At 30.7% G+C, this 15,805-nt stretch overlaps 3 protein-coding genes across 4 annotated transcripts; 1 reads left to right on the top strand and 2 right to left on the bottom strand.

Moving 5' to 3' along the window:
- Window positions 1-217: 217 nt before the first annotated feature.
- LOC135951009 (zinc finger protein 721-like) lies at window positions 218-3,488 on the bottom strand. Its single transcript, XM_065500558.1, has one exon. The coding sequence runs from the start codon at window positions 3,400-3,402 to the stop codon at window positions 340-342; it is 3,063 nt and encodes a 1,020-aa protein (XP_065356630.1). The 5' UTR covers window positions 3,403-3,488; the 3' UTR covers window positions 218-339.
- A 184-nt stretch (window positions 3,489-3,672) lies between these two features.
- mRpL10 (mitochondrial ribosomal protein L10) lies at window positions 3,673-4,728 on the top strand. Its single transcript, XM_065499710.1, has 2 exons — window positions 3,673-3,831; window positions 3,914-4,728. Exons 1-2 carry the CDS (start codon window positions 3,810-3,812, stop codon window positions 4,651-4,653), a joined length of 762 nt encoding a protein of 253 aa, XP_065355782.1. The 5' UTR covers window positions 3,673-3,809; the 3' UTR covers window positions 4,654-4,728.
- Window positions 4,729-9,981: 5,253 nt separating this feature from the next.
- LOC135951985 (homeobox protein caupolican) lies at window positions 9,982-14,960 on the bottom strand. Of its 2 annotated transcripts, XM_065501752.1 has the most exons (4): window positions 14,780-14,960; window positions 13,717-13,767; window positions 10,636-11,532; window positions 9,982-10,563 (listed from the first exon to the last, which is right to left on the bottom strand). In XM_065501752.1, exons 2-4 carry the CDS (start codon window positions 13,758-13,760, stop codon window positions 10,224-10,226), a joined length of 1,281 nt encoding a protein of 426 aa, XP_065357824.1. In that variant the 5' UTR covers window positions 13,761-13,767; window positions 14,780-14,960; the 3' UTR covers window positions 9,982-10,223. The 2 variants fall into 2 exon arrangements, with proteins under 2 accessions (XP_065357824.1, XP_065357825.1); XM_065501753.1 differs by lacking the exon at window positions 13,717-13,767.
- Window positions 14,961-15,805: the final 845 nt, after the last annotated feature.

Raw genomic sequence — 15,805 nt, 5'->3', positions numbered from 1 at the left:
ATTTTTGTAGAGGACCATTCAAGCTTTCCCTTGATATATACTTTTTAGTCCTAAACAATTCCCCGAAACCAATGTATGACCAACATTACTGATTTTGACATTGCAAGTCATTTGACAACTAACAAATATTGTCTTTATTCTCAGCAACACCTGATTAATACGCCTTGCCCATTGATAAATACCATGGCCAATACAATGTTTCTCTGAATCATTAAAATTTGTATTATTTAAAATAAATATTTTTATTATCTTTAGTAATTTGTTTAACGCAAATCTTTTTTTTTAATTAAATAAAAGATAAAGTTAAATAAAAGTAGTATGTAATGTTAAATTCACTATTTATTTTGTATCGGTTTTTTTCTTTTTTGTAGCTGAAGAATTAGTATCCGTTTTTATATTTTTTGTAGCTGCAGAATTTGTATCCGTTTTTTTATTTGTAAGAGATTTTCTTTTATTTAAAATTTCCTCTTTAGAAATATGTAGATCTATATTTGAATTCATGGATCGTTTCACATCAACATTTTCAATAGTTTGAGTAATTTTGGATTCCGACTGTAAAGGGATGTCATCATCTATCGCTTTCTTTTGATCCTTGATTTCGCCTCTACTTTCATGTCTAGCCGTGTGCATTTTAAAATCTTTTAATCCTATTAGTTTGGAACCGCAGACTTCACATGTGTACTTCAAACGATCTCCATCGTGTATGGTCATGTGCGAGTTTACAGATGACTTAGTGGACAACATTTTGTAGCATATTAAGCACATACTGGAAGGCCATTCGTTGCGAGGATGTATTTCCTTTATATGTTTCGTTCTTTGGTATGATGTTTGTAAAACTTCTGTACAAATGGGACACTCGAATGTGCCCTGTGCAAAATGTACTCTACGAAAATGTCCATAGAGTACACCCAAAGAATTGCAACGCACATAGCATAAACTACATATGAATGATCGAAACGGCATATGGGTCAGCCTGTGTTTTTGTCGCTGGGCTGTGGAGCTAGGCATATTTAACTTACATGTTGGACATTTTAGAGAACCATCAGCTTCTTTAATACTTAAGTTTGATTCGTCAAAAAAATTATGCTGTGTGGAAATGTGATGTTGCCAGTCCTGTTGCTTTGTCATACCTTCATTGCACTCAGGACAAGCATAGGTTATAAATTCAGCAAATTCATTTAGCACATATGTTTTAATTGAAGGCTTAGCTAACTGGGTCATAATTGGATACTGCGGTAATTTATCTTCTTTATTTAGTAAACTAGATGTTTCTGGAACGTTTGATTTTTCTTTTGACTCTTGTTGATTTAAGGTTTTGGCATAATGATTCAAACTTAAATGGCGTAAACAATTCTGAAACATGACATACGAGATTGGGCACAATGGACATTTAAAGGTTTTTTCTTCAAAATGATATTGCAAATGTTGGAAACACACATTTTTTTCGTATTGTGCATATTGCTTGCCACAAACTTTACAGGTCACTGTACCGTCACTGGGATGTTTTGAAAATAATTCTTCGAAGTTATTGTGCTCGTCTTCGTAGTGTTTCAAAGCTTTTTTAACAAAGCGGAATTTTTTGTAGTTACAGAATGGGCATCGCATCTGAACCTTAGCTCGAACCTTATTACTTGGTTCGATAATTTTAGGGACTAATACATTTTTAATATAATCTCTATCCTCCTCATCCTTACATCGCTTTAAGACATGGTTAACGGCCATCTTAAATGTGCTTAACGATACCGAACAATGCAGGCATTTGTAGGGCATGTAGGGTAAATGTTGAAATCGATGAGCATGTAATTGTACTGGAGAATTTGCCACCACTGTATGACAAATGACACAACATAATTTATTGCTATTATCTGGAATTACTTTCATTTCCAAACCTTTTAGCGTGTCAATCTCATGAACATTCCTCAAATGTTGTTGCCATTTTATCAATTTGCTAAATTCTGTTTTACAAAATGGACATACATGCACGATATACTCTTCAAATTCCTGTAAATTTTGTAGTTTCTTTCTAATATTAGCCTGCATTTCAGGCGCTTTCTCAACTTTGATATCGTTATAGTTCCTACTATTAGAATGCATTACTGGCGCTTTGTCGATATTGACATCTTTATAGCGTTTTTCATAGTATTTCAGCATTTTAATACACAAATGACTGTAATTAGATTTTTTAACAATATTTTCTTTGGAGCAAAATTTACACGTCCAATAGCAACTGTTTTTGTGCTCCAGATAGTGGCTTAATAACGTGCGAGTATCATTTTTAATAAATATTCTATGACATGTTATACATGCAAAGTATTCCTTATCATCGAATAGTTTCCGATAATTCAATACTTTCCATGAATTTAATTTATGTTTTTCCATTAGATGTTGCAAATACAACTCTTCCTCACAAAATCGGTCATGCTGGCATATATGGCAGTTAAAAATAAATTTTGCTTTATATTCTTGGGGATGCGTGTCCATAAAGTGATACCACAACTCATTACATTTACTGTAAGTGTTGCGACAAATTGTACACTTGTATGTTTTATTCACATTACGAATTGCTTTGAATTTTTCGACTACTTCTGGATGCTCCTTTATAATATGAGTTTGAATGGGTACATTTTTGGATGATTTATAATTACATATTTTGCATATGTTGATAACTACATTTTCCGCATCTTCTGTGTGTTTTATTGAGTGCATATACCGAGTAAAACCCGAGATATATTCTTTGTTGCATTCTTTACATACTCCGCAATTACCAGAGAGGTAATAATTAGATTCAGATTCTTTAATGGCATCTTGATGATTTATTTCTATATGTCGTCGGTACTCATTATAATAAGTCAATTGTTCATTACATGTTGGACATTCACGCATAACATACTTACGAAAAAGCCACTTATTTAAAGTGAATTTATACAAAACTTTGTTTTCTAACGATTCATTCTTATCGACAAATTTTTCTTGTGTCTCAGAATCTTCTGTAAAATTAATGGCATAGTTCTCTAATTCTATATTATATTCAGTATCCATATTGTCATATCCATCAGAATCATTGGCCATGGTTTTATCACCTCCTTCACTTTCCACCTCATAATCACTATCGTCATCATCATCACTATCGTCATCATCATCACTATCTTCCTCGTCGTCATCATTACTATAATCTTCTTTTTCATCTATATATTCAATTGTAAAATGATCATATGCTGGCGGTGCGCAATCCTCCACTAAATCTTGATAATACTCATTTTGTTCATCTTCTAATTTTACTGGCAACCATTGGCTATCGCTTTCAATTATCAGCTCTTCTTCCGTTTTTATTTTTACATTAATATTGGTTTCATGGTGGTCTTCAAAATCAGTTGGTTCCATTTTTATTTTAGTATCCACCATGGTAGTTTTTGGAATTAATAAAATAACTCAAACAAAACTTTACAAAACATCTGAGGCACAGACAACAAAATAAAAACCTATTAGGGATGTGGTTTAAATTGTAAATATATGTTATCGATATCGATTTTATATTAGTTGGATATGTAGCGTATCGTAAATTTGTACATGTCGTAATTATTGTGAATTACAAACACTATTGTGGATTACAAAAAAATATTGTGAATGATACTAAATAATTTTACAGCTGTTTTTGACAATTCGCACCAAAAACACACAAATCAAACGAAAACACGAGCAATTTAGAAATTGTTCACTTATTTTTTTTGAAAAATTTAAATAAACTAATGAACATTTTAAAAGTATTAACACAAATTTCTAACTAAACAATACTAGAAGCGTTTGCAAGTATGTCACAAATAATAAGAACTGGTAAGAACAAAGTTTTCTCAGCGAAATACTGAAAGGTTTGTTGTATAACCACAATATTTTTATTTTGTCTACCGGTTTGCAGAACTCTTTCAACAAATCAAATGTTCTCCTTTGCTGCAGTTCCAACGTTACCGTGGTAAAATCAATATACAACGTCCGAAACAACCACATTATGAACGTGCCCGTGTTATTGCGGTAACAACACCACGCTATCCAGAACCTCCCAAGACTAGTACCTGTTTCGAGAAACGTACCCGCAATGTCGTTGAAAATCCCTACAATGATATCATTGCTCGTGAAGTGCGCAATTGGTTGGATCACTCCAAGATGGTGGCCATATTTCATTTGAATTCCATCAAATCTGATGACTTTTTCGATGTTCGAGTTCAATTGCACAAACAAAATATGCAATTGAAAATGTACGGTACTAAAATTATGCGCAAAGCTGTGGAAGACTCTCGCTTTGAAGCCATCTTACCTCTATTCGAATCACAACAATGTATAGTATTTTCGCCGGAACAAAAGGTCTCTCAACTATTGAGAGTTACTCGCAAGATGCCTCAGATGTTATTATTGGCTGGTATTGTTGACAATACCCTACTGAGTCGCAATGAATTTATGAACTATGCTCAATTGCCTGGTTTGCAATCGGCACAAGCTGAATTGGTTCACACACTTAATACGGCAGCCAGTACGTTGGTGCAAAATTTGGAAGCCCACCAAAACAATTTCGTTAATGTCTTGGATGTCTATGCTAAGGGAGAGTCGTCCGGAAGTGAGGAAGTTAAAGATGCGGGGAAAAAAGAAGAAACTAAAGAATAATCATATTTCATAGCATACATACATTTTGTTTGGTTAGTTTGTTATACTATTTAAAAATAAAACATTTAATTATAATTAATTTGTATGGTAAATAATATAAATCGTTCGTGAGATTATTTTCTCCCAATGCTACGCGTAAACTTGAAAGGTCTTCAAGACCTATCCAAAGTTATAAAGGTACTGTCACACATGGCAAATATTTCTTAATAAAAGCGTAACCACTTGTTATAGCAACGTGTTTACTCTTACAAGTGTTTTGTAAGATCAAACAGCATCAAATAAAACTAAATATTTGTTTTCATCAAAATAGATTTTTGGAGCTGTAAAGTAGTTTGAAGAAGGAATCAACTAATGATTATAAAGTTCGTTGTCGGTGATTCATGCATGATTTTTAGATTAACGTGTCAATTGGGGCGAATAGGTGCATCACAAAGTATACTGATATGAATGAGCTGGTTTCAATAGAAAAATAACAAAAGAAAATGTCAAAATGTTTGTGTTTTCACACTAGTTGCCTATTGAATATTGTATTTTTTCTCTCGCTCTGCAAATCACAACCATTGAAAACTTTTTTGACAACTGTCATTTGTTTCATATCTGTAATAATCTGTGAGGTGCATATAACCAAGTTTGAAATTTTTTTTTGAAATAAAGGTGCCGTTGTTAAAGATGTCATGAAAGTGACATTCACTTTGAACAACTTACACATTTTTTTCCAAAGTTTATCATAAATGTATTACCTACTATAATAGTAAAATTAATGCAGATATTAACAACAAAAAATTATACTTTTGTCATTGCAGTGTTTTTTCCGTCCATTAATGTGGATATAATATGAGCAGTTGAAATAAAAAAGCAAGCTTTGCCTTTCAGTTGGTGATTTTGACATATGTAGGTACAATTCTACAATTAACAACAAAAAATTATACTTTTGTCATTGCAGTGTTTTTTCCGTCCATTAATGTGCATATAATATGAGCAGTTGAAATAAAAAAGCAAGCTTTGCCTTTCAGTTGGTGATTTTGACATATGTAGGTACAATTCCACAACCATAGGGTAACATAGAGACGAGACGTAATTGTCAAAAACCTAAGTCTATTGTCAAAAACCTATCTCTTGCAACAACAAAATACATGCTAGTCAATGTATTTTGTTGTTGTATCAGACATACGGTTTGTTGTATTTTTGTTTGACAATTCGTAATGTCTCGTCTCTATGTATAATTCTCTATGTCCACAACTTTAACCCGCCAATGGTGACCTAAATGTCTGTGAGACCGGGTGTGTTAAAAAATTCGAATAATTTTATTCACCGTTATTGTTTTTTAATTAATTGTCAAAAACCTAAGTCTGTTGTCAAAAACCTATCTCTTGCAACAACAAAATACATGTATTTTGTTTTTGTATCAGACATATGATTTGTTGTATTTATGTTTGACAACTCGGAGTGTCTCGTCTCTATGTATAATTCTCTATGTCCACAACTTTAACCCGCCAATGGTGACCTAAATGTCTGTGAGACCGGGTGTGTTAAAAAATTCGAATAATTTTATTCACCGTTATTGTTTTTTAAAAAATTGTGTGAATTTTAAAATTGAAGGAAAATAACTTACAGTGCCGGTCAAAATAATAGCACCACAGAATATTAAAGCAATTAACATGCGAAATATTTTTATTTCCATAGTAATTTTAATTAAATATAATATAAGATGGTTAATTAATCTCTATTTCTTCTATGAGTAAAGTTTTGTGCAGTCAAAATAATAGCACCATCGTAAGAAATTGTCGAAAAAATATAGAATATTCATGTTTTTGTTTTAAAAAATCGCCATTAAATTATAATTTGAATATATTTATATCGAAATGAATAAAATTAAAAACAAAAAAATTTATTTTACTTTTCTAATTTTTTTAGTAACAAAAAAAGTGGTACATGTGAGCTCTAGTTTAAAAAATTATAATTTCTGAACATACAAATTAGCTTAATTCAGAATAAAACTATTTATAGATACTAGGATCGCCCGGTGGCCGAAATTCGACCACTTTTAAACGCTTTTTACCACTTTTATGGAAAGAATTTAAAAAAAATGATGTTCTGCAAATCTAGAGAAAATAACCTTTTAAACCATATATGTTTCATCAATATTGGTGGACAATAACATACTTAAAAGTGTACCACAAAAAAACGTGTGACCTATTTATATATAAGATTTAGAAATGGTTTTAATGAAAATATAAATTTTAGGTTGCGCAACCGCTTATCGCTTTTAATCATAACACTCTTGGCCTTACGTTTCGAAAATCAAGCATTTATGTTCTGCACGGTGGTCAAAAGTGACGACTAATGTTGCAGTTATTCGCTGATTATTACAATAACAAAATTTAAATTATTTAAATCCTAGAAAATTTTCACCAATAACAATATAACATCCTCTATTAAAGGTAAAATTTCCGAAGTCGCATTACCATTTTTCATCATTCAAGTACCAAAACACTTTTTGGTCAAATAATTAAACAAATTATATTGTTTGATATCAGACTTCTATAGAAAGTCCTCCGAATCTAATTTCAACCAAAATTTAAGATTGTATATTCATCTTATTTTACAAACACACAGATTTTAAAATTGTATTTTGATTGTGGTTTTTCTATTATAACATTCGAAGAATATATTGAATATGTGGAATAAATAATTCAATCTTATATGATCAAACACAGAAAAAAAATTCATAATTGGAATGAATTTTGTAATAAATATTATTAATCGAACTTGACTTTTTTTTCCCAAACTTATTTCATTCAAAATAAGAACATGTTCATAAATATTATAAAATTTTACATGACGGAAATTTTTGCTTTTTTTACTTAATTTTTTTAATAAATTGCATTATAATTGTATTATATAATGAATTAGTGCAAGAATATTTGCATAATAGCCATATATTGGCCAATATTTTAAGATAAAAAGGAGAATATCTGAAACTTAAAAATGATCATTAAACATAATAAAACATTCATAAATATAAAAGCATATCATCCTCAAAAATCAATTTAATCATTTTCGCGCTTTTTATATCATTTTGTAGCTGAAAATCATAAAAAAACTAAAAATTTTCCATGAAAAATTTCAAACATTTTTGAACAACATAAAAATAAAAATGAAATTGAAATTATATTTTTCAAGCCTTCTAGATTTTATTTCAAAACATAAAATATTAAAAAAATCATACTATTTAAGAAATTATTTATAAATGTTATGAATTGAAATCAATGAATTCGAATCATAATATTTATGTTGAAACTTTTTTCTGTGAATGCTTGATAAAATCATACTCAGATATAAATCAATGAAATTATGACCATAGGAATGATCTATGGAATGATAGGTTTTAGGTTTCCAGGCAGCCACGAAATGAAAAAATAGAAGAGCAGCTCACGTGGGTCCAAGCAGTGGTCCCTTTGTGTTACCTGAAAGTAGAAGAAAACAAAAGAAAGAGGGACAGAAATAAGTGAAAAGAGAGAAGGAGAAGATTAAAAAAAGTTAAGAAGGAGATGTCCAAAGAAAGAGAGATGGAGCAGAGTCAAAAGTTACGTGCCAATGAGTCGGCGGTTATTAGGTTCTCTAATAAATCCCCGTGTCAGGTCTTTTTTTTAACCAATTACTACTTCCTATAAAGGCATTAATGCCCTCAAGCCTCATATTCGAGAGCTCAGAAAGACTATTTAGGGAACGATGTCCCAGAAACTTTAGGCGTAAATCTCCTAATGCCGGACAGTGACAAAGAAGATGAAAAATAGTCTCATCCTCTTCCTCGTTCTGACAACTTCTGCAGAAGTCGTGGTATGGCAGACCAAGTCTCCTAGCGTGGTTACCAAAGGTACAGTGTCCAGTTATGACCGCCACTACACCACTCAATTGTGAGCGTGTAAAGCCAAGAAGATATGTTATGACCCTAAGAATGATCTATGGAATGATAAACTGATATAAATTTGGGTTTCAAGCTAAAAGTTCAATGTCGCGGGACAGGATGCGATATCCCCAAACACAATTTTATTAAAAATAGATGGCCAAAAGTCACAAAAAGGGTAAAAGGAAAGCAACAATATTTAAGAATTTATTTTGGGCAATGAAAAAATATATTTGGCATACAAGTTCGATACAAAATTTTTAAAATTTAAGAATCTTTATAGGTAGGAGGTGGTCGGTCTCTTTTTTGCCAAAAAATACGAAAACAAAAGACAACAATATTTTACTTTTAATAATAACGTGTTAAGAACTTTACAAACCATAATAATTGTTACTAAATTAAATTTTGTCCTGGTTAATTTTTGTTTATTTTAATCGATTTCTATCTTGGTGCTATTTTTTTGACTGGTGAATTTCTTAGGTATTTATATATTATGAAGTTTTTCTTTAAAATTTGCATCTAATTTTCAAAACTATTTTTAAGGTTTGAAAGTTCATTGAATTAAGCATAAATTTATACAAAAACAACAAAAATTAATTTAACAGTTTTTACGTAATATTATAAAACAATATGAATGTTGTGGTGCTATTATTTTGACCGCAGCTGTAAATTGATTAAATATCATTGTTTTATTCTCAGAAAGCATAAATTTAAACAAAAAGTTTACTTTTAGTGCCTTACACCGGGGTCACCATTTATGAAAGTAAAATTTGAGTCACCACTGCAGTGGTGACTGGCGGGTTAAGAATACTTTTTTCTTGAAAAATTCTACCCAACCAACGTCTTTCCATAGGTGTTAGATTTCTGTTTCATTCATTTAATTTTTCTAAACTCGTACCATTTTTATTAAGTTACTAGCTGACCGCTCGGTAGCTATTTACTAATGATTTGTGGCAACACATATACCACTAATTATGAACTTTCTAAAGTTTAAGCGTAGAGTAAGTAATAAAATTGAGTAGTGAAAAGGAGACAGTGTTGTTAGCTCTTCAAGTTTTTCCTTTGAGCTTTTAGTTTGAGTAAAATTTAGTTCTTTGAGCTTTCCTAAAATTTTCTCATACTTAAAAAAATGAGAAGTGAAAAGGAGGCAGTGTTGGTACTTTTTGATTTTGAAGTTCTATGGTTACTACTTCATAGTACTTTCACTCTGTGCTGTAGTATCAATGAGCACAGATGGATTGGTCATTGTGTGTAGGACATTAAATGAATTTAATTCACATTTTTAGCTGCCATTTTTTGAAAATTTATTTATTTCATATTTATAAGATTTAAATCACAAAGGGTGAGACAGCTCTCATGGAAACTGTTTTTTATTTAGAAAAGTCATATTTTCGCAATTAATTCGTTGAAAATAAATCAAATTTTTGTTTACATAATTTGTCTTCTATTAGTTCAATTTATTTCATTATCTATAATAATAAACATTCGTTTTAGTGTTCTATTTAACTAAGTATTTAGGTTTTTAATATATGTATGTATGTTTATGTATATTTTCTTCCGCACTTTAAATCAATAAAATCTCGTGCTGGAATGCTTTTGTCTTATAGAATCTTTCACGTTTCTATACCATTTAAAACTAAATGCTTTATTTCTGTCTTAAAAATCACGAACTTATTGCATTTATGGGCCATGAAAGAGTGTTTCTACCATTTGTGGCAGAATCTAACATTTTCTGACGACAATTAAAGGCCAAATTGGCCAAAGCCTCAGCGGCATCCAATTCATCCTTATGATGTATGACATCATAAATATGCTGTTGGTGAAGATTGTGGTGGTGCAGCTGGTTACGATGATGATCCTGAGAATTGTCTCTTTGTACTAAGGGTGTTGTGGAATATAATAGGGGCAACATCGTTACCGTAGTGTTTGAGTTCTGGAGATTAACAGAGTGTGTAGCTGGTAGATATGTTTTGGTAAGAATGGGTTTTTTCTCAAGCTTGTTTCTAAAAATAGTTTAAGGGAAAATGAATATAGAATTTATGAATTATAATAAATTGTTTTATGAATTATTTTACCTTTTACTGTTCCATTCTATGTAATAGTTGTTTTTATTGGGCGTAAATTTGGCGGCACTTTCCAGCCATTTCGATAGTTCTGCTCCTGATTTAATAATTGTTGTATTATTGCCATTCACATATGTCGTTGGCATTTGCTCGTGCTGTTCTCCCAGAGGCTGTATATTAAGATTACTATTTATTTGCATGGAATCATTAGTGGTATCTCTTAAATATTTTTCCATCATTTTTTGTTTGTACTTTGTTTTTGTCGCACTATCACTACTGCTACTACCACCCGTTACCTGGCAAGTAGCTGTGGTGGTCAGCACATCCACTTCACGTCCTATAAATAACTCTACCGGATCCTTACTCATATTCCTGGTATCCATGTAATAATTCGGTTGATAGTTCGTATCCATTATTTGAGTTTCTCCACTGCCGCAACTGCCATTACGTTCCATATCGGTAGACTCATTCGAGCCTTCTATATCACATAACGATGAATCCTCGTCATCCTCATCATCGTAGTCATCGTCTTTTAATGCCCGTTCATTCATTCTAAGTCGTCTCTGCTGTTCCTCCTCTTCCCATATACTGTCCTCCGATGATATACTAAATTGTTCTACATTGCCTTTGGCATTGTTATTGTAGTGTTTGATTAAATGACCCCAGGATTTTTTTGATTTTTCTCTTTCGGAATTTTTCAGCTTACGTCGCCAATTGGCAAACCAATTGCAGATCTGTGTATAGGTTAGGCCGGTCTCAATGGCCAAACGTTTTTTCTCCTCCCGACTGGGATAGGGGTTTTCACGACGGCGCACTAGCCATTCTTTGAGCATACGCTTGATTTCGGGTGTAAACAAACGTTTGGCTGGACGGGGATAATGTAGATCATCTTCTGGTGGCCAAGCGCGTCTAAAAGTTAAATGGAATCATTAGTTACTAATGATAGTTCAAAATAAACATGCTTGTGGTTAAATATTGCGCAAATGTTATTTAAGAGCAATTTAACAAAGAACTGTTTATAGCTGTTTAGTTTATGAACTAAAAACTCTCTGGTCACTAATTAAAATCTTAAAGGGATATGTACTTCTTTGAACAGTGCTATGACTTTTCGATACCCCGTTAACAAAGTAGAATTTTCAAACCACTCAAAAAACTTTGATATTTCGAAGCGTTGGAATATTTGAAATTTTATCTTTTACTGAGATGGCCAGAGGTTTAGGTTTTAGGATCCTTTGATGGCCTATTCATAGTGGTACTTCGAAACTGAGTACATTACGAAGCACCCTTTATCAAAAGTGGTCTGGGATAAAGAATATTATTACTATAAACAAGTACTTTATCTTGCTGTGTAGAATCTTATATGCCCTTCATCAAAGTAGTAATCATGATTTTTTTGCTTATATTTCAGCCACATATGGCTATATCGACTCCGACATCTTTAACTATCCAGAATATATACTTTTTTTGGGGTCGAAAATGAAAAATGTGGTTATTACAAATGGAATGACAAACTTATATACCCTTGAACCCTTCACCATGAGGGTTCAAAAATTACGAATCTCAAAAGATCTGGCACGAAGCGCTGAACGAGGCAATGAAGCTAATGTATAGACTTCATAGCTGCGGAAGCAGAAACTTTTGCATTCTCATTATAGCAAAATGTCTCTGTTATATACAATATTGTTAAATTAATGTACTTTGATTGATTTAATAATAATTATGGAGCAAATATAATTACTTATAGTATCTGTTTACCATGTTCTCGTTGACAATATCAAAACATGAAGAATTCTTTCAGCAGAAATTACTGGCATCGACCATGCTTTAGAGAATTTTTAAAATCTGACTCCAAAATGAGAGTCAAAATTTTATATAATATTCCTCCTACTTCACCTTCTGAAACTTCCAAAACAAACAAAGCAAATTACTGTGATGCTAATAAGCCACAAATGAGAAGATAGGAGAAAACTTAACCGCATTAGTAATGAGGGACATTTTATAATATGACTTCCTAAGAGATTTTCGGAATTCTTTCTTGCTATGGAACATTGTTAAATTAAAATTATAGACCGATTCTCAAATGGTTTTCAGAATAGTTTATTCGGTCATAGTCCCCAGTAATATGGTAAGGACTCATTTAGGTATTAAGGAAGGCGTTTAAAATGATTACAAGCCAGACTAAACATGGTTTTACGGTTATTTGATTTAGAATACCCTGTTCCTCATTCAGTCTCGGAACCATTGTACCAAATAATGAGTTACGATGTTACGTTGTACCGAAACGATAAGATTTAGGGGACCCTCCTCGTTCATTCGGCCTTGTAACCGGCGTACCATGAACATTGAATCTCTGTTCCGGAGTTATACTCGGCCAAAGATTGTGAACATAGTGACACCTGCTTTAACAACACATTTAACGATTTAATCGGACGATACACGCAAACAAAAAACGAAGTTACTAAATAAACCCCCAAAAGCAAACTTCATTTTATTTTTATCGAACATTTATGTTTAATTAACTTCCATATTTTTCCAGTCCCCTGTATTAGCTTCAGTACAGTTGTCTTCAGTCAGTTCAAAAGTCATTTCGGAATCGGAGATCTATTTTAAAGAGCTTGAAAAAACGTAATTTTTCAAGAATATAGAAATAATAAATGTGGATTAACCAAAACAAGTTATGCAGATAAACTATCTTCGATTTTTTTAGTGCTGAATAATTACGGATTCATTGGAGATCGTTTATATAATATTGAAGGGATAAAAATAAACTCTTAACTTCTGGCTCTTAACTCCTAACATTATGCAATACAATTATCAACAAAAATGTCCCCTTAATAGCATGCTACAAAAACCACAAAATATTAATTAAATAAAGCAACTTAAGTTAAGCAGTAAACATGGGAAATTATTACTATTGCACCTAGTTAAATAAAGACAATAAAATTATTCAGTAAATTAATTGAAAATAAAACAACATGCGTCATTATGTTAAAAACAAAACATAAAACAATTTGTTAAAAATTATATACATAATATTAAAACAAAAAAAAAAACAAGAAAACATATTTTCAACATAAATCATCATCAACCAACCTACTGTGACGACGATTACGCTGGGGTCGATTCGATTTTTCCATATTAAATCTTAAAACAAAATAAAAGAATTATTATTAATAAAATAATAAAAAAATACTTTTAATTTCAGCACAAAACAAATTTCAAAATTTTCAAATATGTAGTTTTTTTATAATTTATATAAAAAATTTTATATTTTTTTTCGTTCATAAATTTACATTTAACAAAATTTCAAAACTTCGCGTAGGTGGTTTTATTTTTATTTAAATGACTGTGTGTGTTTGTATGTGTATATGGGCCAACATTTTCCGATTCAAAACACAAGCAAATAATGAAAAAACAAGACAATATTTTCAAAATATTTGGATTATTCAAAATGAAACAAAGAGGTGAAAAAGAGTGAAGGAGTGAATGTGAAAAATAGAGAGTATATCTACCTATTTATTTAATTTATGTTAAATAAGGAATTTTTCATGTTTTTGCTGTAAACAAAAAGATTTTAATCACCCAAAGTAGGAAAAAACATGATATTTTTATAATATAAATATAGAAATGTAAAACAGAAGTGAGAGAGTGATACTGAGATACAGGAGAGAAAGAAAACCACCTTACGCCACTCAAAATAGTTTTGAAAAAGTGTTGATTTTTGTTCGTAATTATTCTATTTTTTGTTATTGTTTTTTTCGTGTGTTCGATCAATCAAATAGCTTGTGGCCTTCTAAAACATAAAAATTGTTGCTGTTTTTGTTCAATATTTTCTTTTAAATATGTTTGACAATATTTTTAAATACTGCAGTTTTTTTTTCTTTAAAATATTGTACTTAATTTTATTTTTATAAAACTTTACATTTTGAATTTACACAAAAACTTGAAGGTAAAATATTTTTTTATAAAAATTTTATATATAATTTTTGTATTTTCTTTTTTTTTTCAATAAAATGACATTGATCAGTCACTTTTGTTAATCATGTTTTTTCCTGATCTTATATAATAAATGTTTTTTTCCTGTCAGCACAAAGAATTCAGATTTTTTTATATATATCAATAAACTTTTGTTTTAATATTCACTTAATTTACACACCTATTATATTTTAAATATTTATTATACAATTTCTTTGAAATTGTTCCTTTATTTCTTTAAAAAAACACTGGATTTTCTATAAATTATGTTTTTATATGTTTGTGTACTTTGAATACCAGCAGTTTTGAAATTATTTTTTTCTTGTTTAACAACCGTTTCGTTTGAATAACACAATCAGACTATTTGCCACCAACTTGTCTTTCGAAATATTTTTATCTTTTAGACAAAAACGAAATATCTATAAAAATATCAGAAAGAAATCTTTTTTTTTTTTGAAAATTTCTCACCAAAGATTTGTGTTTTTGCTTTTATTTTACTTTGTATTTTGGATTCTCATTAAACAATTAATAGATTTAAAGATGGGTGATTTCAGTTGGTATTTAAAGCATAATTTATCGAAGAATTATGTTCATGTTTCAGTGAAGATCATAAATTAATTTGTTAATATCCTATAGAGATCTGTGGACAGTTTTTGATTGGCAAACAAAAGCTGATATATTTTAGCCAAAAAGGAAGTTATCTGTGGAGTGCCTAGAACACACTATTTATTAACCTTTAACCTTTGTATTCGTTTCATTTCAAAGACTTTGCTTATCATAATGAAACCAATTGTAGGGTACTTTTACAATATGATCTCTTATTCGTACGAGATCACTTTCTCTCTCAATAAAATTTGACCGTGATATAATTTAATTTTGCTTATACCCTACATTATACAATTGTACTCTATAGTCTTCATTAGCTTACTTAAAATAGAAAATACCATATTTATTTGTATTATTATTTTCACCGAGAAACAATTTTGATGTGACAGCTGAATTTGTTGCCAAACACATTATTACTTCAAATAAATAGTTCATAAAATATGTATATGCAGGTACATAAACTGACACTAACCTAAGTGGATCATTGCCAAATACTGTCTATTACGTTTTTTTAATCCGTAAAAATATTTAAATATAACTAGAAATCAGGATCAAAATAAGCCCCGTCGAAAATGTCGTCATTTAGGAAGCTGGTCCATTA

The sequence above is a fragment of the Calliphora vicina genome, chromosome 2 (genome assembly GCF_958450345.1).
Source record: "Calliphora vicina chromosome 2, idCalVici1.1, whole genome shotgun sequence".
NCBI lineage: Eukaryota > Metazoa > Arthropoda > Insecta > Diptera > Calliphoridae > Calliphora > Calliphora vicina.
Note: the sequence above shows the minus strand (reverse complement) of the source record. Positions and strands in the feature narration are given on the sequence as shown.

What these genes read in the sequence shown, in the direction of transcription:
- mRpL10 (XM_065499710.1), top strand. Translation starts at nt 3,810, where the DNA reads ATGTCACAAATAATAAGAACTG. An exon ending in GTCACAAATAATAAGAACTG is followed by an intron (nt 3,832 to 3,913) that starts GTAAGAACAAAG and finishes ACCGGTTTGCAG; the next exon opens with AACTCTTTCAACAAATCAAA.
- LOC135951009 (XM_065500558.1), bottom strand. Translation starts at nt 3,402, where the DNA reads ATGGTGGATACTAAAATAAAAATGGAACCAACTGATTTTGAAGACCAC.
- LOC135951985 (XM_065501752.1), bottom strand. Translation starts at nt 13,760, where the DNA reads ATGGAAAAATCGAATCGACCCCAGCGTAATCGTCGTCACAGTAG. An exon ending in CGTAATCGTCGTCACAGTAG is followed by an intron (nt 11,533 to 13,716) that starts GTTGGTTGATGA and finishes TTTAACTTTTAG; the next exon opens with ACGCGCTTGGCCACCAGAAG. An exon ending in ATAGAATGGAACAGTAAAAG is followed by an intron (nt 10,564 to 10,635) that starts GTAAAATAATTC and finishes AACTATTTTTAG; the next exon opens with AAACAAGCTTGAGAAAAAAC.